The sequence below is a fragment of the Channa argus genome, chromosome 11 (genome assembly GCF_033026475.1).
Source record: "Channa argus isolate prfri chromosome 11, Channa argus male v1.0, whole genome shotgun sequence".
Classification (NCBI taxonomy): domain Eukaryota; kingdom Metazoa; phylum Chordata; class Actinopteri; order Anabantiformes; family Channidae; genus Channa; species Channa argus.
In genome coordinates this window covers 7,702,714-7,727,664 of record NC_090207.1, presented here as the reverse complement: position 1 = coordinate 7,727,664, position 24,951 = coordinate 7,702,714, and the positions used below count along the sequence as shown (strand labels likewise).

At 37.0% G+C, this 24,951-nt stretch overlaps 2 protein-coding genes across 5 annotated transcripts in view; both read left to right on the top strand.

Annotated features, from left to right (window-relative positions):
- LOC137136480 (transducin-like enhancer protein 4) overlaps positions 1-4,086 on the top strand; it is a 34,442-nt gene extending 30,356 nt beyond the window's left edge. For all 4 annotated transcript variants that reach the window (XM_067521873.1, XM_067521872.1, XM_067521871.1 and 1 more), the window contains one exon: positions 56-4,086. In XM_067521873.1, coding sequence (XP_067377974.1) covers positions 56-163 — 108 coding nt within the window. In that variant the 3' untranslated portion in view covers positions 164-4,086. The remainder of the gene's footprint in view (positions 1-55) is intronic.
- A 5,703-nt stretch (positions 4,087-9,789) lies between these two features.
- mccc2 (methylcrotonyl-CoA carboxylase subunit 2) lies at positions 9,790-24,746 on the top strand. The gene is made up of 17 exons (XM_067521919.1): positions 9,790-10,000; positions 11,424-11,490; positions 11,774-11,858; positions 12,198-12,299; positions 12,636-12,763; positions 13,054-13,166; positions 14,546-14,659; positions 14,810-14,874; positions 15,609-15,708; positions 15,812-15,907; positions 16,717-16,789; positions 16,894-16,970; positions 18,825-18,891; positions 19,096-19,252; positions 20,097-20,211; positions 21,246-21,331; positions 22,538-24,746. Exons 1-17 carry the CDS (start codon positions 9,869-9,871, stop codon positions 22,653-22,655), a joined length of 1,695 nt encoding a protein of 564 aa, XP_067378020.1. The 5' UTR covers positions 9,790-9,868; the 3' UTR covers positions 22,656-24,746.
- Positions 24,747-24,951: the final 205 nt, after the last annotated feature.

Below are 24,951 nucleotides of genomic sequence, written 5' to 3'. Positions count from 1 at the left end.
TCTCAGCCTCAAGTGCACTTACTACTTATTCAAACGTCTTTTATTCCTGTTACAGTCAAAGGAATCCTCCTCAGTGCTCAGCTGTGACATCTCTATAGATGATAAGTACATTGTGACGGGCTCAGGAGATAAGAAAGCGACTGTCTACGAGGTCATCTACTAGGAGAGCTGTGGTCCTTTGACAACAAGGCCATCCGTCCATTCAAACACATGGCGTCTCCATCACCTTATGTACAATTTCATGTCTATAAAATGGATTTGAATGAAACAAACCAAACACTTTAGGTCTTTCTCAGAGTGTGACCTTTTGACCGCCTGGCTGGTCATGGATCAAAACAAACAAGCAGAACCAAGCACAGAGATTAATTTTTTTTTAATAAAGAGCGGCTTTTTGTTGTTTTTTGTTGTTGTGAGGCTGAGTGAATGTCAGTGTGCACTGAATCTGGAGTGGAAGCTGTTACAGTATAGACCAGGCATCATGCATTCACGTGACACTTTTCCATAAGCCTCTGATACATTTGTTGTTTTAAATGTGCAAGTGTCTGACAAGCGTCATTGTTCACATAGAGCAGTTTGCCACGTCTTATGTACGTGAAGGCCTAGGTGGCAGGGCCAACTCATTTCTGCTCCACTTATTGTATGAGAATTGTGAGTTTGCGCAGCATAACCATGACTAAAAACAAAGGTGGAATTGTCGTATTATTAAGATCAAGACAGAAAGTGGCAGTAGCAACAATTTTCTCCTCAAAGCGCCGCTGTCATCGCCGCTGTCAACTGCTGATCTTACGTTACATCCTGGCTGACCCCATTGTTGCTGATCTCAATTGTGTCCTGCAGAAGTGGATGCATGAGGCAAAGCTTTGTGGGACACAGGGTACATTGGAGTAACAATTATGTCAGTGTGTTGCAGAAAGCAACTGTATAAGAGGCTTCATTCAGACACAACATTCTGTAGGTTTTTGCATACAAATCTGTATTTTCATATTAATATGTCAGCTCTGAATGTGATATGTTCAGATTTCATTTGTTCAGTATGTCTTAGTAATTAATATTAATTACTTATTAACCAAATCTTTTTGAAAATAAGACATTTTCTTTATAAAATCCTTTTCCAAAATTCACCCCTTCATATGTAAAAAAAATCACTAACTTTCATTTCATCATTTCATTTCATTTCAACAAATCCATGTACCTGCATACATACAAAGATGGTTGCCAGATATCTCATGTCCCCTTGGCAAGACATTGGAGTGACTTTTAGGTCCTACAAGGACTGACAGAGGCCATGTGATGAAAGCCATTGTGACTTTTTGGGGAAAAGGCTTATTAACTCTCTTGCAAAGTTAGGTTTATAGATGCACTGTTATGTATGTGTGGCTGGGGATTAATCGATAGAGCAGTCAGTGGTTCCTCCTGGCCACGTGCTGACGCCGGGGGTCAGCTCCTTACTTGTAGTTGCTTGGAATAAAGGCATCGGCTAAATAACTAATTGCAATTGTGAATACCACACTGCAGCTGCAGTTAGCTTAGCTTAATATAAAGACTCAAAGGAGAACAGATGTCCTTGCTCTGTCCCAAACTAAATACTAGATGCTTACTTGCAGCCAGTTTTCATGTCATCCCTGTGAGGTTGCAGTGCAACCAGTATTGACCAGGAAGTTAAATAAATAGTCCCAAGAAATAACTCTCTTTTATAAGTTGGTTTGAGTATGTATTAAACAAACAAGATACTGTATAAGGTGTTGAATGCTATTCAACAGTGCTACTAGGTAAAAAACAAAGACAGAAAGAAAGCCAGACTAGCTGTTTTCCTTTACTTTGAGTCTTTGTGCTATGCCAAACTAACCTGGTGACTATGCCTTTATATTTCAGTGACAAATATGAGAGTGGTATCTCCTCTAAATCTGGACAAGAACGCAAACAAAAACAAAAAAACAGATTTTGTAATATTCTTACAAATGTAGTTTGTGTTACCTCCATTTATTTTCTGCCTGTGTTTTATTTGTAATCATATTTTCTCATAACTCAACATCTTAGTGAAGCGTGAGCTCAGACTGTGTGTGTTGTGTGTGTGTGTGTGCGTTTGTTTGGTCCTGTGGGCGTTGAACAAACTAACCAGATTGCCCTCTGTGCCCTCACCATGGACTGACCTTTGCACTTGGTTCTGCACCCCCTCAGTTCAGACTCCTCTGGATGCCCACTGGATTCTGATTTCAGTAAAACTGTTTGATAGGTGTTTGGAGGTCAACCAGCTCTTTATTTCCTGCCTGGATTTTTCTTTTAGGACTTTTTGGGCATTTATTTGAAAAAACAAGTGGTCAGCGATATGGTTATGATATCTCTTGGATTTACTTCTTTTGGCTTGTAGAATTAACACAGTGCCTTTATGCAGCTACGCTTCTGACTCCATTTCATCCTGCTGAGTTTTCAACTACTGAAGAGCTAACATGTGACGGACTCTTCAGTCGTGGAGTGATTCATAACATTACTGTTGGTGACTGTACAACATCTAATGGGCTTTGATTAAAAGATCACTTATGAGCAAGGTAATCAGGTAAAATGTACCACAGGTTATGCTGTTTAATTTGTAACACTTGTCCACTTTGGTCAATAATCAGGATCAAATATTTCTTTGTTTCACTTTGCCGAACACATGCATGTGAAACACACTTTTCATGGCTGTGCTCTTTTTGACCCTGAAGTTATTATTCACTGAACTTTAATTTGTAACCACTGAAATTCTGTTATATGACCTATATGACACTCATCAACAGGAAGATCTATACATCAAAGTAACACCACATCATACGTTATTAGCAGATATTTAAGTGTCTTCTACATTCTGGTCCTCATTTAAACTGCTGGTGACATTTTCTAAAACTATCTGGACGTACGATTCTTAAACAAAGTCATTTAAAAATGTGCAACAAAACACAAATACCTGGCTTAGCTACTGCTCATAACCCTTATGGGATCTATAATTTTACATCACTAAAAGTTATTTTTCACACTTAGCTGATAAATGTACAGAACAACAGAGACTAGTATCATGTGCATCACTTTTAATGCCACAGTGTGCTTATTTTAGCTTCAGTGTTTGATTTGAGGCCCATTGATTGCCAAATAAGAAAGTGAAGGAGTTAACAGCAGGTAGTGGAGGTTTTCCTGTGAGTCTTTGAATAACATGTTAGATAAAATGCTGTAGCTCATCTCATAGTTACTGGAACATGTTATTGTCGTGTTACTCAGTGCTGTCCTGTAATTTCATCTTATGCCATTTGATATGGTTTATAGCCTCTTTCACTGACCCAGCTTCTTTCTGTTTCCTTTCACTGGGGCCTCTAACACTGATGTGTGAAAAGACAAAATTGACAAATACGACCAAAGAATTTGTCTAATGGTTTATCTGACTGGCATTTTTTTAAATTGATAAAAAGAGCAATGCTCATGCCCAGTACTAACCTGAATAGATATTAAGATCTGTGTGTGTCTAGGACAGTCCTCTGTGGGTATCAGCTTATCTATACGTTTCTCAGCATGTCCTAAAGCTCTTTCCAGAAAATATATGTGCATCAGTTCTGTTTTTTAAAAGGATTAATGCTGTATCAAACAACATTAGGTGTATTAATATTTGCAGCTGTGATCTCTATTGAGGTTTCGGAATTCATTTTACATGTCTACAATATTTTTTGTACAGCTACTCACTTTTATGGGATATGACCCATCTGTACAAATGCATATGTGTCAGATTTGAAGTAACTGCTGTACTGCTAAGAACTGCACCGGTGTGAATGCATTTTGTAATGTAATCTAAAGAGGAAAGGATCAGTTGTGATGCAGTAGAGGCCGAATAAAGGATATTGTATTGTCATAACAATATTTTGATGATTTTTAGACACACTCAGACACAATGTACACTTTTAAAATTGTCATTTTTTCACAGTGTTTGCCTTCCTTTCTTAATCTAAAAGATTTCTGTTTGCTGCAGTCAGCTACACTTCTAAATTAAAATGACACTCTATGCTCTGCTTTCTCATCTTTCTCATCTCTCAAAAAATATAAAAAAAATAAATAAAAACAGCAAGACCTTCTTGTTCTGTATCTAACACATCTTAACAATGGAAAACTATAAAACACACTCAAGTGTCAAGAGTCAAACCCGAATGTCCCATCTGATTGCTATAAGTTAGCTGACTAAACCGACCTGATACAGAAGAAATGTAACATACAATAATGATGTGTGGAGCATTTAGCTTGACTGGACTCACGAAGGTATTATAGCTTCACTGTAAACATGTAATAATTCAAGCTTAAAGGTGGAGCTTCCTGTTTCTAGTGGAGCTTTTTTTGATACAAAATTCCTTCGCTCTCTTATTTTCTAATCTGCCGTAGATTTTATTGAAATATTATTGTGTGGAATATTTTGTTGCAGACGTCTTAATAATCTGCAAAACTCTCACTGTTTGTTAAGTATTTCACATTTATGTTATGACATATCATGCCAATAATGGATAATAATTATTTTTTTCAGCCACTATATCTTCTTAACACCTAAACAGAAAGTAGATACATGGCTACGGGAAACTTGGCCGCATAAAGTTTCCAGAATCTCTGTATTAAATTGAATAGAGCATGTAGTATCAGTAGTGGATGAAAATTACAATAATTATCCCAACAAATCCTCTGTTTACTTTGAAGTACAAAGTTGAAAATGTTTTGCCAAAGAAACTTTCAATCTTTGACTCGTAGTGTGTGGCAGCGATACTCCACATCCATATTAAGTGAGTTGTGAGAAACAAGGGTTTCAAGTGTTTTAGTTTGGCATTTTAGTGCAAGCTGACAGGTCAATGCTAGTCTCTGTCTAACCTCCCATTGTATAAACGTGCTGCGTTCACGCTGAGCCGGGCGCTGGACTGGTGAAGTGGATTAAGTGATCTAAGTGAGGGCTGTGGAGGAGGATGCTCCAGCATTACAGTGAATGATACTCCTGTTACAGCTCTCCATCCAGCTCTTCAAACAGCCAAAAGTGGGAGAGAAGGAGGAAAGGTGGGGATGCAATGTGGGAATGAGCCACCCTACTTCAACATTTTATATTAAGAGCACTTGTGGTTTGCAAATTGCCCACTTTTCTGACAGACATAGAAGCTGGATTAAACAAACAGGCCACACAATAGCAAGATGGAGTTACCTCGCATCATAAAGCTCATAAAGCTGCTATGGCAGTATTGCTTATGCTCATGACAAGACCACACATTGGGATGTTAGAAGTACGTTCCTGACAACTGTTGTCACGCGTTTTGTCCATCCCAAAGCCTTCATGACCACGTTAACGACCTCACAGCCTGCTGGCATAATGTTTGCAAAGTGCCACTTTGTGGAACCATTAAAATACTCCAGCAACTTCAGAGCACTGTCAGAATTGCTCTTAATTAATTCACAGCTTCAGAAAAGTGACAGCACATTCTGGAAGAGAATTATAGATGCAACACAGTGAATAATTACTGCAGTTCAAAACAAGTGCTGAACGTGAAGTTCGGCTTTAGAACACAAAAGGACCGAACAAGGGTCTTCAGCCATGCTAGTAGCTCTGTGGGGCTGTACTTAGGCCCAGCAGTGCTTCAAGTTAAATGGAAATGTCAGTAATTTAAAATGTTAGCAATGCAAACAAAAGCTGATGGTATTAGTTTTGCAGGCCCATATATTGGAGAAAGAAGTCAGATTGTGTGTTTTATGAAATATTAAGAGATTGCTAAATTTATTACAATATCTGTACACAATTTCATTACAACCCGACAGACACAGCTCAGTGCTGTGTCAAAATGCCACAAAATGCAGTATCCTACCAGGTAACTTCAGTGAGAGCTTATCAGTAAAATAGACAAAAAATATAGCAGCATCCAAACATGAACCATAATAGATATCATCAATTAGTGCTCAATCAACCATTTTTTGGTCCATTTACTAGATAAGCAGATCTCCTTTGCACTCTGAGCACATATTAAACCTCTCTCTAAAAGTGTTTCTTTATTTTCTGGCATTGCACTAGTTGTGGTTGCTAGGAGATTTTCAACACCTGATGAGAGGAATGTGGAGGTTAGAGAACATCATTCCTCTATTCCAATGGTTGTATTGTGCTTTGATCATAAAACCTCAGCTGTGCTTCAAATCGCTGGTTATTTTCTGATGGGATACACAGGATCCCAGCAGACAGCAGTGGTTATGCTGCTTTGTATCTGTGGTCTTTTATTCCATCCTGCACAAAAGGGGCAATTAGCTCAGAAAATACAGGAGTTGTTTTTTGGTCAAATGAGAAATGTAGATGAATTGCCACTATAACATCTCACCTCTAATGTTAAGTGGCTATTATATTCTTTTACTACTAATACTCCAGACAACTTAATAGCTCTTGTCAAGTACAAGACACGAGTTTATAACCCAGAATCAGTGAACCAGCTCTTAGATAGTAATCCAATAATAGTAAATGAAGTCTTACAGTCATTATTGGGCTTTTTCTTTAACAGACTAACAGCAAATAAACAAACAACAAACCAGCAAGACAATGACCTAAGCCAGTGTGGCACTGTATAATGTGGCATTGTCACCCATTAACTTGAATAGTTGAGCATTTCTGAGCATTTCTGCTCACCTATTTGGTTTATGGAACTTGAGAATGAAAGTACATTTCTGGCAGTGCCTGTACCTAAAATATAAAAGACATAAAAATGAAGGGAAGATTAGACTCATTAGACAAAAGAGAGAGAAAAAATTGAGAGAGATAAAGAGATTCATTCCTTTAGTATTTGAAGGGACAGGTTATACTATGTATTGAAGATGCAATTTAGTGTATTTTTAATGGGATTATGTCAAAGCTTTAGAGTTCTTGTAATGCATTTGAACTCGCACAAATCTGTTCTCGTCCCATCTGACTTACTAATTTTCATCTCCTCCATTTTTCACCTGGCCAGTCCCATCACATCTGTGAAAGAGATTCGATGAGGGTAGATATAGGAGGGAGCATATCCATCAGCTCATCTGGTGAAGTAAATTTGACAGTGATCTTGTAATGAGATGAAAGATTTGTAAGGAGCTTTATACTTTGGAGCGATTCAAAGGGACATTTCTTGCAACAATTTCCTGCCTTGTTACTGGGTGGACTGATGATTAATTCATGTCTCCGCCGTCTTAACGAGGTTGTGCCCGTTAGTGGGTGTGAGGGGGGGTACACTCTGTGGTGCTTTGATATCCTACATTCAAGGCTGTGTCACACATTAATGACTCCTTTGAGCTGTGAAACGAGCATCATTATCTCTTCCAAAAAAGGGAAGGATGAGAGATTTCAGATCATGTATAAAGACAGGGGATGAATCAGTCACTGTGTATGTACGTGTGTGCGTGTGTGCGTGTGTGAGTGTGTGTGTGAGTGTGTGTGTGTGTGTGTGTGTGTGTGTGTGTGTGTGTGTGTGTGTGTGTGTGTGTGTGTGTGAGCCACTTGAGCATTGCTTTGCACTAAGAGACAACTTTCTCTTGTAAATTCAGGTCAGATAGCAATTACTGCAGTTAAAATGGGCTTCATCAAAAAACTGAAATAAGATTGTTATATTTATCTATCAAAATGATAAGATATCTTGACTTTTAGTCTGTGGTATTGGCCAAGTTGGATCCCACTATTCTTAATAAAAGCTTCCTAAACTATCCAGCAGTTTTAATGGACTTATTTGTACCCAAGTAACGTGATCATCAGGTTGAGGAACTTAAGATTGAGTATTGTTTGAAATGTTGTGACACCAGCGCATACAGGTTACTTAACGTCTGGTACTTCTTTTTATACACCTACACTGAGGAAAAAAAAACCTCAACAACCCAATTCTGACTGAAATCACAAAATATTTTATTAGGAAATGAGAGATAACCAGGCATTCAATGCCACCTTTCTCGTTCGACCATTTATACAACAGTGCACAGATCAACAGATACTTACTGAGGTTTGAGTCTCAACCACACCATGGTTAGAACAACTCAAGGTAATAATGGCATCGGACGCGGCCACATCAATATACTGGAAAATTAAAAATAACTTCAATTAAAAGAAATCAAAAAAATATATATATATATACATATACACACACATACATACATCACGTTGCACTGTATGATGAAATTAAAGGTATATTTCTTTACACACACACACACACACACACATATATATATATATATATATATATATATATAATTTTATTTTTTCTACTTCTACATCTATTTTGTCATTTCACTGCTGTGGCAGTGAGAAGGGTTTAAAGGTCACGGCAAAGTAGAGTGAGCAGGATGAGTGAGAGGGTTTAAGTTCACACTGAGAGTGGAGGATTGTGTATTTCATAAGAAAACAGGAGCAGCCATTTGAGTGGAGGTCATGGACATTTCTATGCATGCTGATAGAATAGGTGGAAGCGTTGGAGGAGAAAGGCCTCTTAAAACCAAATGAACTAAAAGCTCTTGGTTTGAATGCTCTTCAGCCTATACTCTGCCAAATGTACTCTACCTCGAATAAAGCACTCGGGTCAGAAGAGGTGTCTTTTGAAGCTTTTAGGCTAACTCTGATTTCCACTTAAAACCAACTTTAGTTCCCATTTCTAAAAGAGACACGGCTTTTTTTCTCAGCATCAGTTTCAGTGTTACTGCGGCATTTTACAGTGAAAAATAAATTTTTAGTCTCCACAACGTGAGACAACTGTGATTAAATGTATTACATGCGAGTAAAGCATCATATATATCTTAACTGTGACTCCAAAAACACCAAACACAGAATATTCATTCAATTATTCCTGATGTAAACCTATCTAAATACGTGATTATGCATATACATGAGTTATGATGCTCAAACTTCTACCTATGATAGATCACATTAATTACAGTTACAACTGAGAGAAATCTGCTCTTCTTAAAATCTAATTTATATGCAGTCAAATGTAATTTCTTTTTTATTTTCCTCTGTTTCAATCACATTCTGAATGTGAATGTATTCAACATGTCTAATAGCAGCATTAATACATTTATTATGTGCAAACGTTAATTAAAACTTAATTTAAGATTTTTGCACTCAAGTTTTATCTAGTGTGAAAGAACCTAGATTGAAAATTATGGAGAATCACACACAGACATGCAGTGTGATTTCAAGGGTGCAGTGCTGTTATACATCCACATGGTGGCAGTTTAGATGTACCTCTTTGTGGCGTCTTTGCTTTTAGGTTAAATCCCACTCTGAAAGTCTTAATTGTTATTGCTTTAAAAACATTGTGTTTGAATTGCATTTTTTTCCAATATAATTGATTATACAAAGCAGTTAATTGATTGTAATTGATTGGTTTATTTATGAATTTTGATGTATTTTTTCTTAAACAGAGGATGTATTTGACTTTGAATCTTCATTCTTTATTTTGGGAGTAAAATATACAGGTAGATTTTGATTTAGATTACATTTAGTCATTTAGCAGACGCTTTTATCCAAAGAGACTTACAAGTGAGGTACAAGGCAATGAAAGGCAATGACACCAATTCATCAGTAACTTGATGTTATACAGGTGTAATTATACTACAACCACCTAAAACGCATAATTACATTCAACAGGGTTGAATCAATCTGTTTTTACATAAAATCTCAACAGAGTTACAAGGACCTTTCATAGGCACTTTATTTATAAAGTATATACTCTTTATTCAGTGCAGTCAATGGTGTAGACAGATTGTATGAACAGCAGGTGGCGGTATAGGATCTTGCTGCCACTGGTAATTAACCACAGAAGAAGAACACTGCTAGGTTAGCCAATAAGCTAGCAGTTTCAAATTGTACCTTGAGATAGACACGATAATCAAAATGTTTATACAAACTGTCAGACCGTGGTTGCTTCGTTGCCGGCGTTTACCTTTGGCTTGCACGAGACCTTACTATGCTGATAAAGTCGCTCGACTCGGCTCCGAGCTGGACAGACAGTCTTCTGAGTACCAGGTAGCGTTAGTTTACCCTGATGCTAACGCTTGCTAGCACTGTAATGTAACGAAACGTTACTTGTTGCTAATGTCAACGTTAGCCTTTAACCGCTCACCTAACGCTAGTTTAGACCAAGTGGTTCACACCTGATAATTGGTGAATACCACCGGAGTTAGCGAGCGAGCTAATGCTGACGAACGTGTCGAGAATAAGTTGATTAATCGCCAAATCACCACAAGAGCTCATTGTAATCAGTTGGCTGAATGTAGAAGGTCGAAACCTTGAGGGTTTTTTCTGGTCAAGCCAGGATCTTAGCTCCAACTCACTTGTCACACAGATGCATTTTTAGTGTTTCTCTCGTTTTTGCGGGCGCAGTTGTTATCCTTTTATTAGGTTTAGGGTTATGATTGCATTCCCTTTCCTACATTAATTAAAAATTATGTTTTTTATATATATAAAACACCTTTGTATGTGTCATAAATATTATATTGATTGCTCCACCATGTCACTTGCACCAGATTGTAATGTAATAGTTTTGTTTTTCAGTTAAGACAATTCAACATTGCACATTATCTTTTGAACTCAAAATTTTAAATAAGCCTTTAAGTCCTGACCAATAAGCTGATGCTATCTCTAGAGGTTTTAATGTTTGGACTTTTTTATTATTATGACTAAAATGATAATGATTACTAAAACCTTTATAGCATTAATTCAGCACCATTCAGATATAGAAAAACAATCAGGCCAATGTAGGAAGATTAGCATTACTTTTTGTTAATATTTGATATTTCTCTGCTGTTTAGATTTTTTTCTAATCATATCAATTGTTTCTAATCATAAGGTGCATTAGTGTAACATGAAAGATCAACTCCAGTGACCAACAAATATTGTTAATTTTCACTCCTGCAACATCACACATTTTCACTGGATGGCACTACATACACATTTTCTTTATGTTTCCAGTTTGAAAATAAGAAAAATCTTTTCCCACATTTAATAAATTAAAGCTAAGTGATTTCCTCCTAACAAATGCAGTTTGATGACAGACTTTTGAAGGGATGGTAATTTCTGATGATGATGACCTGATACCCGACCATAACAATTTAATTAGCTCCATTATTCAAAAATGTCATATTTTCTAATGAGAAATCTGCCACTTTGCTTACCCACTCACTTAAGTTAAAGAAATTTCTTTAACTTGTCTTTAACAAGTTTTAACTTTGTTTTTATGTGTAATTGATGGTAGGTTTCTAGTTCAAAAAGGAATTTTTATTTGTAACAATAATAGTAATAATAATGGCTTTGGCACGTTTCTATCCTGGTTTAATTTAAGCTTTAACTCTGCTGTTACTCCACAGTGATTCATTTACTAACAATAGTCAGCAATAAAATGGTGAAACCTGTCATTAAGAGAAAATATCTATACGATCTTGTTTTTCAGGAGAATTATGTGCGAATGCAAGTTCTTGTTGATCAACTGAAAAGCCGGGCAGAGAAGATTAAATTGGGTAGGTGTGAGAACATGACAGATTACACTCTGTAGTTTAAGTGCAAATCAGTCTTTGTTTTCACTGATGGTGTTGAGTAAAATTGTTGACAAACCCTATATGTTGCAGTAAAAGTGCTCACGACCCACCTGTAGTTATGGTATTATGGGCCTGTTCTCGTATATAAATGTGCAAATGCTCCCTAGTATTTTTGTCTCATAATAACAGTTGCAAATAACATTAAAACCTGTTCATAATGTTGCAAAATTGTTTGTTAATATGCTGGTTATTCTTATTTATACAGGTGGTGGGGAAAAAAACAGAAAACTTCATACTTCACGTGGAAAACTCTTGCCTAGAGAGCGTATCGACAGGCTGCTAGATCCAGGGTAAGATAATTTACTTCCATCTTTGATTTTGATACATTCAGAAAGTCTTACCCAGTAAGCTCGATAAACACTATTTGTAGTACTTTGGTTTGACATCAATACACAAAGTATGGTGCAGATAATTCTAAAAACTGATGCTGTACACACTTTCCTTTAACCAAGAACAGTTAGAGGAGGAGAGCAGATCTGTTAGATTCCTGAAACCCATTAAATAATCCATCATCAGAACATGCTTTCAGGTTAAAACTTTGAACAAAATCAAAAAATGTTAAATTTCAAGCCGTTACATTTCTCCTCAGCATTCTAAAAATAATTGTTTTTTTTTTTTCTTTCTTGCAGGACTCCTTTCTTGGAGTTCTCTCAGTTTGCAGCATATGAACTGTATGGAAAAGAAGAAGTCCCAGCAGGTGGTATAATTACAGGGATTGGCAGGGTGTCAGGGTAAGCACTATGAATACCATTTCATGTTTACCTGTTAATCTGTGTAGGTGAAATGACATCAACAATATGTATAAGAATGAGGCTATTTAAAAAGCAGCACGATTAAAACAAGCAACACCTGCTTACTGACTACAACCCACAATAACACATTCAAAAAAAACACTGCTTCAATGCAAGTCTGATCTTCTTGTTTATGACGAAGATCTGACTTGGATTTTGTATTTGTTTTCTTTTTTGGAATACATTTTGTGGCTTAAAGTCAGTGTGCAGGCATAAGCTTGTTCCATTAACACCTATTAATGTGTCATAGTTTGTGATGTTAATATTTTTTCATAGAGTGGAATGTGTTATTGTTGCAAATGATGCCACCGTTAAAGGAGGAACATACTACCCAGTAACAGTGAAGAAGCACCTACGTGCACAAGAAATAGCCCAGCAGAACTACTTGCCATGTATTTACTTAGGTGAGTATTTGTATATTTTTAAGGGCTTTGTGTATTGTATCTTTTTTTAAGGATGAAGCAAGAAGCATTTTTTTCATAAATGGGAAATACATTTTTTTAATGGAATTAAATCAATAAATATTAGCATCCTGTGGGAGTTAAATAGAAATATCAGTGGCTATGTTAAATAAGCATACTCCAGTCAAAGTTGTTTTTTCACAGTGGGTTATTAAACTCAGTTACATGGTTGAAGGTCCCTGTGGGGAAAATCCACACAAGAGCTTTAAGATTAAGTGATGTTCTTGTTTCAGTGGACTCTGGAGGAGCAAATCTACCCAGACAGGCCGATGTCTTTCCAGACAGGGACCACTTTGGGCGCATCTTCTACAACCAGGCCAGACTGTCTTCGGAGGGAATAGCACAGGTATTAATAGTGTGGTTAGGGCTCAACCATATGGAAAAAGTCTTATGATAATTTTTTCCACATAGGTCGATATCAATAATAGATCAAGTTGCTGTTTCTTACTTAAAGATGCTAACAGAATTTTCGGAATCGGGTTTGAGTCATAATTTTTTTAACCAAAGTAGCTTGTTACTGTTATTGCTTTAGCATCCACATATTCTCTTTGTAATGATGACATTTGTGTGTCAAATTCAGCGTTAGTTCAGGTTTCTGACAGAGCTTGCAAATGATGGGTGTTTGATTCGCACTGAATTTTTTGCAAAACTATTTCCAAATGACAGAGGGACATCTGTTTTCACAGCTAAATTTTCCTTACACTCTTTCGACATCAAAGCTCTGACACTTACCTACAACAGTGCCTTCCTACCTAATTACCCTTATCCAAGCCTAGAGTTCCTCCCGCCCACGGTGAATTTGATTTTTTTTGTCTTGCTTTGCATCTCATTTTTAAGCCATATTGGATAAAAGCTTCTGCCAAATTACTTGTGTGGCTTGTATCCTTGTATGAGATGTCCACATTAACAGCATGTCAGCAAACAAGTAGCCCTGCAGCTACATAGTCAATATTATACAGATATGGCACAACCCTATATTCAATTGCTGAATAATACTCCTCTCATTTCAGTCACTGTTTTCTACTGTAGCTTATTGTTGTTATCTTGGATAGTGTAGTTGTTATGCTTTTAACATCTCCCCCTTGATTCAAAGACCACTTCTATGGAAAAAAGAGAGGGTAGTATGAAAAAGCAAATGTGGTAAATTTAAATGAAGTGCCCTGCTGTAGGTTACTCATCATTTTGTTATCTGCAGGCAACTAAAATCCATTTTGCTATTGAATATTGAGGAAGAGACATCCTTGTAGATAATAAAAAAGAAAACAAGGCTGTTAGGTGAGAGCACTCGTCCTGCACTCACATCTCTCCAGGAGACAATGCAGCTGAATAAATACTTGTACGTACATCGTTACCAAAAAGATTTTTCAATAATTCATGCTCCAAGGCCTTTTGTTACGTGGATTTTTGTTTTTCTACTTTTTATATTTAGTATTTACCATAAGATTGCTATGGTACAAATTAAAATTTCAGTTTCCACCCCACTCATAGCAATGACAATTACACTTTTAATTGAAAAGGATCTGTTAGGACCATGATACAGTTTAGAATTCGTACTGAAAAAAAGTGTGAAGATATAAACAGTGTGGGTTGCGTAATTGTTTTTACCACTATTACACAGCTGTTTATTTGAAACTGGAGGATACTTTCCTGCCTTGTTTGTTCAGTAAGTTGATCCTTAACGTCACAGGTTTTTTGAGTGCACATATTTTTTCTTCATTCTTTCAGATTGCTGTTGTGATGGGCTCTTGCACGGCGGGAGGAGCGTACGTACCAGCCATGGCTGACGAAAGCATCATTGTGCGGAAGCAAGGAACTATTTTCCTCGGAGGACCTCCGCTGGTTTGTAACTCCTGTCAAAATCACCTCAAATTTCAGTACTACATAGCACTAAAACATCTGATTTTAAGTTTTTAACTCTAACTTCATATATTTGATATTATTGATACTGTGTTCTTTCAGTTTTTTTTTAAAGAAACGTTGTTTTGACAGGTCAAAGCTGCGACAGGGGAAGAAGTTTCTGCTGAAGATCTTGGTGGTGCTGATCTTCACTGCAAGTAGGAACATGGGTTTCATCATAGTACATGTATACATTTGTAATACTAATTTTCTGTGTTTAGGAAAGTTGTGTATCTGTGTTTAATTAATCATATTGTCTACTTAAACAAACAATAGGTCTCCTCTGCTTAAGTTTTTTTTTTGTAACAACCTGCATTGTTTTTCTTTTGTACCCCAATTTAGAGGCATAATGCCAATATACTTTCCCATTTATCGTAACGGTCAGAACCTCTCTGAGCTCTGACTCAGAGTTACAAGTCAAAAGTTGTCAAGAATGGTTTGTCCCACTTGGCTGATCAACATAACGGTTTAAACGACATTAAAAAAATGCAGGCTATGGCATTTATGGACAAGCTAATCCTGGCAATAGCCTGATAGATACAAAACATGAGTACTGGCGATTCATTGTTGGTTTTGGCATCTGTATGGTTTTTGCTGATAGTAAGAAATTTAGAAACTGACCAAATTTATCCTTTAATCCTAAATTCCATCTACGCTAGATTGAGCTATGCTAGAATTTTCTCAGCGTTTATAAATTAGATCCTAGTGTTTATAAATGAATTTGTATTTCTACAGACCTAAACTGTATTTTGGGGGAAATTAATTCATATATTTCTATTTAAAGCTTTTAAATGCTTTAGAGATTGGAATTGCTACATTGTCATATGATTTCTTTTACATCAATAAAACAAATGCACTCATCACAGTGATTCATTTGTTGCTGCTTCTACAGAAAATCTGGTGTGACAGACCACTATGCTTTAGATGATAACCACGCGCTCCATTTGGCAAGAAAAGCAGTGCGAAGCCTCAACTACAGAAAAAATATTGAGGCAAGTCCTTTACCATTCATCATTAAGAGTCACATTGTATTGTTCACCAAGTTATGTAAATATGTACTTTCTGTTGACATAGCACCTGTTTTTTAATTTTCAGGTCACCACAGAGCCCACTGAAGCTCCTTTGTACCCTGCAGATGAACTCTATGGCATAGTTGGAGATAATTTGAAACGCAACTTTGATGTCAAAGAGGTGATATCAAGAGATTTCTCTAGTTTTCTGCTTTAAATAAAACTAAATGAAGACTTTAGGCTGTATTTAAAGAAAAATATGCCCTTATATTTCCTCGTGATTGAGCACAGCACCACTCTAATGTAGTTCTTGTAACAAAATGATAAATTAGGTTTTTGTTTGTGTAATTTGTTTTTATTGGTGAGTAGAGGGACTTTTGAATTTGGAAAACACTTAATAAGCTACTACATGAAACTGTATAATGGCCAATTTAAAATAATTGATATTAATTTTTCATGATGCCCCTGTGCACTGTGTGTTAAGCAGAGCGTTACTATAACTTGAAACTGATTTGTTTTAGCATGGATGACAGAAAACAGGACTTATCTAGCATTGAAAATTGTGCACTGTGCTTTCACAGGTTTAAAATGCTGTTTAAACGATGTTCAGCTGTCAGGTCACTCTATCAAGAGCTGAGTCAATAATAGTCTACTGGCATCAATGGCTTTGTTTTTGTTCTCTCTGACAGGGCTTGCCAGAATTTCTCATTTGGTGTAAAGCCTGTGCCTTTGATTCTTGATGTAGACCTTGGAGCAACAATTACTGCTAACTCTTAAGATGTCAGACTTTGTAGTGTAGAGCAGTATTGGCAGTCCGTTTAGGATTCAACATCAACCAAATGCTTCCCTTTTACAGTTCAACTGCAACAGCCTTTTAACATAGTGCATCCCTAATTCACTATAACGTAAACCTATTATAAAAGTAGTTTCTGTGGTGTTGGATATGGCATTACTGGCTTTTATAACTTTGTCTAACTTATTTGATTGCAGGTCATCGCCAGAATTGTAGATGGCAGTAAGTTTGATGAGTTCAAGGCTTTCTATGGAGACACACTTGTTACAGGTATGTGAAATATGTTTTAATCTCCAACACAAAGAAAAATTTGTGTTTTTCTTGTCTGGAATCTTGCAACCTCACCAATTGACTTCCAATATCTACTTCTTCAGGATTTTCAAGAATATTTGGTTACCCTGTTGGAATTATTGGCAACAATGGAGTCTTGTTTTCAGAGTCTGCAAAAAAGGTAACTATCCTTTACACAGAGATTACTGGAATGTTAAAAAGTGAATGTGATTTAATAGGGTTTCCGAGGGTGAATATCCGCAGTGGTATGAGAGAACCTCAAATCTGGCTGACACAAAACGTTCACGTGGTACGCCATCGATTTGTGTGACTTTATGAACACAAACAGCACACAGGCAACACTTGTGTAAAGATTAAAAAGCCAAGCTTTGTGATCATGTTTTGAAAATAGTAAGCACGGTGCCGGCTATGTGTATTTCAAAATGTCAAGGACTTTAGCACAATACCAAAGCCATTTAGATAGTATTCTCCAAAGAGATTTACCGCTTATAACACCAATATTATATAGCAAAATACCAATATTTCTGTTTTGAGGGGCTTTGGTCTTCATAGAATGTTAGCAGGGATCCTTCACTGTCAAAGCACAGTATCTTTTATGCGAAAAGCTCTCAAATTGCACATGTCTGGATCACCATGAGCACTCTGATCAATGACTTTGTAATAACATAGTATTTAGAAACCATGGACAAGGGACAATCATACTTTTCATTCAATATAATTCACTTAATTGGTGAGCCAATCTGCCATGAACAGAGCTGAACTTTACACAGGCTTAGGAAAGATGAGGAGCTGAATTTGTGATTATAGACTAATAAGTTTTTCATTTTGAATTAGATAACAAGCTTGAGCTGGAAAAAATGTGATTCTTTGATTCATTTTTAATGTGTGATCTCAATATGACGTACGAGCACTGGTTATCAGATAAATGTAATTGCTGTTGAAAGGCACTGACACAGGGAGAGAGATGTGGAACAGACAGAGCATATCCAAGAAATATCGATACAGCACCTGCATTTTGAGCTACATTTTTGAGACACGCTGTTATCATTTAAGATATGCCCAAGCTTCAATTATGCAAACTTGTTAGCAGCTTTTATCCAGGCATTTGTGTTTGTGAAACGCAGAAGCAACAAAATAAGATTTGTTCAGTTATTCACACATTTCAGAGCAAACTTATGGACAATTTTCCACCAAGTGACAGTTTCTAATAGGCAGCCGTCTTTCGCATTGTCTTCGGCTTCTGTTTACACTTGGAAGGCAAAGCAGGCAGCTTGGCTGAACGAAAGCCAGTAGAGGTAACTGCCAAAATAAAGAAAACACCTGAGTAATTCAGCAATACAAAATAAATGGAAATGAGGCATCTCCTCACTGTGCATAGTCTTTTGTGCTATGCAGTAGCTTCTGGCAGTTCGATGTTGCGCTGGCAAGACTGAAGGCCATTCAGCTTCTTCATATTCAGTACAAGAAAAATCTAGCAAATGTAAAGCCATTGTGCAGCCAGATGACAGCCCTCCCAAGTAGTTAAATTTCTCTCCTGACTGGTCTCGTCTCAGAGGAAGGTGATGAACAAGGTGAGACTAACGGATCACATGACACACACTTGAAGAAGGGTTTATGAACATGAAGAAGTTGACAGTTTTTATTGCAAACCCTCTTTTGTTCATCACATGTGTATGTCACAAATTGGTCACTTAAAAGTTTTTTTTAGCTACTGCAATTTTGAAACCAAAATCTCAGCAAGAAATCTAGTCAGTCAAGTCCCCCTTCTACCCCTATTACCTCAAGCAGGTAACTGTGTACACTTGATGCCTTTAATGTATTCATGTTTCTGTTGGTGGTTCAGTTTATATAGTTGTTTTCTTGAGATACCAACATAAATAAAGCATTAGCATCCTGCCATTTTTACTTTACGGTAGTGATGGTACAATAACAGGTTTTTTTTTTCTTCCACTACATTTCTTTTCTTAAGTGTTAGGATTACACCAGATTAATTGAATATCACATTTCTTTTCAGGGGACGCATTTCATAGAATTATGTTGCCAGCGAAATATTCCACTTATTTTTCTGCAGAACATAACAGGTCAGTGGGAGTTTCTAATATCTGAGGTTTGTATGTTGTTGACATGTGCAACTTTGAATAGTTTTTTCTTGTTTCTTTGATTTGTTGCATTTTCCATTATATATCTCCGTCCATTATCTATTTAGCCATTCATGAATACTTTTCTTTGAGATGATCAGATACGTCAGCCCCATTTTTATTTGGAATGTCCATTTTTCATCTCAGGCTTCATGGTGGGTAGAGAGTATGAAGCAGGAGGAATTGCCAAAGATGGAGCCAAGATGGTAACTGCAGTGGCCTGCGCCAATGTACCCAAGATTACAGTTATCATTGGAGGCTCCTACGGCGCAGGAAACTATGGCATGTGCGGCAGAGCCTACAGGTACAGAGGCCAACAGTGTATGTGTTACTACAGGACAAATGGCATTGCCCTTTAAATAGCTCAAGTCTAAACAGGGCCTACTACCTGATGAAGATTATTCAAAATGTGCAAAGTAAGTGATGTTGAGTTTGTGGAATAATACGTACTAACGGATACTCTACAGATTTACTGTTGTTCTCCTCTCTGTATCATTGGTTATGTTTCATGGCAGTTAAAAAAAATAATAAATGGATGCAATTGAATCTCAATTATTCACATATTTCGATTTTCAAACTTATAATCTTCAGCACCAACTGACGCTGCTTTCTGTAAATGTATCACCTGTGGCAGTTAAGATTTCCCGAAGGGGTCCTTTAGATCCACAGCAAACCTTAAATAACTTCTCTTTTTAAAAATGCAGTAGTTCCTTCCAAGACCAGTAAAAAGACTTTCATTAATAAAGTCAGTAGATTTCCATTTAAAATATTTTCTTGTTTTGTGTGCTAATACCTTTAATTGTAAAATTTGCATATATTATGAAATATTTCAGACACATTCTGCTGTCACATTGAGAAAATGAATTAGTTTCTTCGCTGTGTTTCCCAACCACTTACTCCTTTTTGTTAAATAAGAACAGATTGTTTATCATTCTGGAAAATATGTGCTTGCTTAGACTTACTGGGTTTTATAGCATTACCTAAGTAATACATCTCTCAGTCTCTGTCTACATAAATGATGTTTAACTTTCATTAGGTTTTGAATCTTTCTTCTTTTTTCTGTCTTAGTTCTGTGTCTTCCATTTAGATGGATCTACTACCACAACAGACGCAGGCAAATTGACACTTCCTTTATTCTCCTCTTACAGCCCTCGATTCCTGTACATGTGGCCAAATTCCCGAATTTCTGTAATGGGTGGTGAGCAGGCAGCCACTGTCCTGGCCACCATAACCAAGGATCAAAGGGCACGTGAGGGAAAAGAGGTAACGTTTCACATAAATCATCCCATCTGCATCTCCCTGGAAGGGCTTAAATTAGCTTTGCTAGATTTGCTGCCAAAAGCATAAACCTTATGAAAGACACGATTATTTCACTAATGGTTTGACATGGTACAAAGATAAAATTATATCAGTGTTAAGTGTCAGAGTGATGACTTATCCTTAACAGTGCAGTCATCAAATGGCTGTAATTAAATTGTCAGGTATGCTGTTATGGGTGTAATAAGAGTGCATTATTGGTTCAGATTGACACCTCACATCAGCACTCCAATGGCAGGCATTTTAAGCAGTGATGAAGATGGTTCAACAGTATCAAGCTTTAAACAGACTAAAAGGTGGTAGAAACTAATTGTGGGTTAATTTTTAATATATTTAAAATGGTTTTTATTATTCTACTATTCTTCACTTTTGAACCCTGATAAACAACTGGGAGCTTTTTGTAGATGTAGTCAGTAATACGAGACAAACCTGCTCATTTCTCCTGTCCACGCATTGTTTGAACCATATTTCCATATCTAAATCAGATCCAACACACTTCACTGGGTCATTCATAACAGGTGCATTTACAAAAGCAAGAGGCTTGGACTGTTGGCCTCTGCTGGTATCTCCCTTACCTTTGTTGTTAGTTCAGTGTTAGTACTTCAGAGAGAAATGAGTAAAACTAGACCTCAGCCATAGTCTTTTGGTAATGTAAAGAAAGGTTTTGCCGCGCGCGCGCACACACACACACACACACACACACACACAACACACACCTCTAACCCACAATATCACTCTGCTGAGAGTTCACTTGTGCCAAGTTACATTTGATTAGATTAATGTATATATACGGTCTCTGGTTCAGTCAGAAGTATTTTGACATTCTAACAGAAAGAAAAATGAGAGGGATTTTAAATTGAAAACTCAAATTTAGTTATCCTTAAAATCCCCCTTGGCACAAGTTCTTATTGCATAATACTGTTTAAAGGAATGTGATTCTATATATTGTTCCTTCACAGTCTTTTGTTTAATTGATACAGTTTACAGCAGAGCAGGAGGCTGCCATGAAGGAACCAATAGTGCGGCGCTTTGAAGAGGAAGGCAGCCCGTACTACTCCAGTGCCAGGTAAGTTTTGACACATCATATCTTATATCTATAGAGTTTATGCATGTCAGTATTTCACAGCAGTTGTACCTCATCTTACTTCTTTTGTGTAATGATGGAAATGGACGGAGGTGGATTTCAAACAGACCAACATTTGTTGCACAATCAATCAATATATCAAGTGATAACTACAGCGAAGAGTCTTCATGCTTGAGGAGTGATGCTGTGGTTTTTTTCAAGTGTATTTCTTTTACATTACATCTCCTGGGGTTTTACTAATCTGAGCCATCTTTGCTTTTCATTAAGTGGTGGGCGCTGATTTCATGCTGTGTGCTGTAACACAGTGTATTCTATGGTGGAAAATTGTATGTGTATGATATTTTTTTCTATACCCTTTGTTGCAACTGACTAGATAGATAGATAGATAGATAGATAGATAGATAGATAGATAGATAGATAGATAGACAGAAAGACAGACAGACAGACAGACAGACAGACAGAAAACACAGGCTCATATTGAATTCAATTAAATACAGAGAGAATATGAAACAGAATATAAAAGAACATAAGATCAAAGGGATTTAATCTCAGTGAGTTTCTCTCTCTGTCTTTCTCTCTATGTCTATATGTATTTATAGAAATAGATAGATATTTAGAATCCAGGCTCACAATGAATTAAATTAAATGCAGAGAGGATATAAAAGGATTTAAAATATAGAAATGTACTAGATGTCTTTCTAGTAGAACTCTAGAACTCTTGCCAGCATCAGCCAGGAGCGTGAGGATGCCTTTCTAAATAGAGACTACTAACACATTTGTTGCTTCGATTTTACCAACAGGAAAATGATGATACTGATGTGTTTTACAAAAGGACCAGTATGACTAGTGTGTCAATCAATAATAAACCAGAACAACTATTTTGATATCAGTGAATTGAAAAAGTACAAGAAAAAGAAAAGAAGAATAGTATTAAATATTTGCCAATTTAGCATCTTGGGTGTAAATACTTGGTGCTATTTTTTCTCTGTTGGTATTTCTCACAGATTCGTAAAATGGGAAAAAAACTTCAAGTGTATCAAAATATGACAGAAGAAATTGCTCAGAAAAAGAAACATCTTAACACTGTTTTAACGGATAACAGACTGTGCAAGAAGTACCAAACCATATAAAGGAGATGTAATGCACCATCCAATAATGTGATGTATTCTTACTTTTAATTTTTTACAGACTGTGGGATGACGGTGTTATTGATCCTGCTGATACTCGTATGGTTTTGGGACTGAGCCTCAGTGCAGCACTGAATGCACCAACGAAGAAGACACATTTTGGAGTGTTCAGGATGTAATTTTCTTTTACAATAGGTTGCACTTCTATAGACCTCAGACTTACCAGAGCTGAACTGTACTGTACTTATGTGTAATGTTTCATCAGATTAAAATTAACAAACAGAAAAACACACTACATAGCAAAAAGAAAAATCACAGAAGTGGAATCATACAACTTTGGGTACTCGGCTGTGACTGAATCATGATCTGTTCTTGTGGGACATTTCCACTGTTTAGTTATGCCTTAACTATTACTATTCCAATGTAAAAACAACTCTTCCCATGATTTAATATTTTTAATTAAGTAATTAAATAGTAAATTAAAACAAGGTCTGAATACTATCTTTTAATTCAGGATCATTACTGGTGCTGAGTGAAGCCAGCACCTGGATTTTCAGACGGGGGGCGCTGTTTAGTCAGAAATATCTGATATCTTGCTACATATGGAAAGCACACACACAAAGTGGTGTTCTGGTATTGATAAAAGTACTGCTTGGTGTAAAATTACAGGAACATAGTTCTCTGTAAGATGACTAAGTGCAATTTAATTGTGTTTATATCCAATACATAGAAACTATCAGAATGTATTATTCGTTCTATCACCAACTGTTTTTCATGTGTATTGTGCAAAAAGTGTGTTACATCAGGAGTAGGTTGTAGTCTTATGCGTTGGATGCTGAAGCCAGAGTTTGCTGTCTACTGAAGCTGAGCCACAGGAGGGCTTAGCGTAACCAGCTGGCCATACATTCTTTCCTCCCTCTCTCTTTTCTATTTTGTCAATTTATCTCTGTAACTGAGCATGTTGCGCACAGTTGGTATACTCACATATTAGTATGATTTCACCCTGGCAACAAGTAGCATTTCTTTCCTCCATAGGAATTGAGTGAGCTCAAGGATTAGGTGCCACAGTAGATGAGAATTTTCCAATATCCTCCAGTGAGGCAGCTGTGGTTAAAATGCTTAACTGGAAGCCCTTCATCCTCCTGTGTGTATGACTGGGGTTGATACACTGAGTCTGTGGAGAGTCTCACCTTAGAGAGAGCAGAAAATAACTCAGGCCATAGTGAGTGAGTGTGAGAAAGAGAGAGACACACACACACACACACACATCCTACCACCACCAATTTCTAAAGCTGGTTCGCCAGTTACTCTTCATCTTCTTCCACCAAATGTCACTGTGGGAGGCATTGCCAAACAGCGTGAACCAGTTTTTAAAAGTTTAGCTTTTATTGAAGTAAGCAAAACTTGCTGGAGATGCTAAGACCTAATGATTCATAAGAGTTTTCATCGATATTTTACAGTGTATGTATAAGAATAAAGAAACAGCAGAGAAACTTAGTGTATCATATTTCTCACTCTTGTCAAAATAGATACTTCTTGTTAATTACAATAATAATTACTCATGGCTGGCTTCCAGGCCTGCTTTTGCCCCTTGGTTTGGCAAGCCTACTATCTGTTGAGCTTTTTGGCTTTGAGGTATTACAACACTTTACCAAGCATAAACTGGATTAAAAGACAATTGGGACATGTTGGCAGACAGACATATACCCTCATTAACAGTTGTATGCAGGCAGTGTGTCTTTGGACCACTGGGGGGAGAAGAAGGCAGAATTGGAGGAGGCTGTCAAAATCCCAAAAGATATTTCACATTCAGAAGGGTCAAGTGTCTGTGTCTGAATTGTGTCTGTCCTTAATGAGAATAGAGTTAGAGGACACAACAGACCAGGCAGTCAGGCATAGTGCTTTTGCTGAGCTGATTATTGCAGCACTTAATGCTAAAGCCAGTCAGACACAATGGGTTTCTATGTGTGGGTCATGGGTTTCCAGGAGATCAGGATTACTACTGCCAGCGATACGCCAGGTTAGGTCGACACAACAAAGAGAGTTTTCTCAGGTATTGTTGTCACGTTAAAGAGGCAGAAATCTTATACTCCTAACGTATTAAAGCCAGAATCCACCTTATTTTACTTGTCAAAATGTGCTATTGCCGATGTACTTAGACTACTCTTTAGTGATGGGAATATACTGTAACTGACTGTAATAGTGTCAACTCTGTACTTCCCCAGTTAAGGAGAGTGGTTCAAATAAACAGTCTCTTCTTTTTGAGTTGACACTTGCCCCCATTGTTCTGTAAGTGATTGATTTCTGACCTTCATGCGGAGAAGGCCGAGCGGAAGAGCATTTTATCCTTTATAGTTCAGTAAAGTGTCACTATTCCTGCTTTACAAGGAGCAAAGTGAAACTTTAAGTGGCTTTTCTGAGCCTCGTGACTGGGACTAATTCAGTGTGTTACATTTTTTAGATTAGGTGAATTCA

What these genes read in the sequence shown, in the direction of transcription:
- mccc2 (XM_067521919.1), top strand. Translation starts at nt 9,869, where the DNA reads ATGTTTATACAAACTGTCAGACCGTGGTTGCTTCGTTGCCGGCGTTTA. An exon ending in CTTGCCATGTATTTACTTAG is followed by an intron (nt 12,764 to 13,053) that starts GTGAGTATTTGT and finishes TTCTTGTTTCAG; the next exon opens with TGGACTCTGGAGGAGCAAAT. An exon ending in TGGAGACACACTTGTTACAG is followed by an intron (nt 16,790 to 16,893) that starts GTATGTGAAATA and finishes CTACTTCTTCAG; the next exon opens with GATTTTCAAGAATATTTGGT.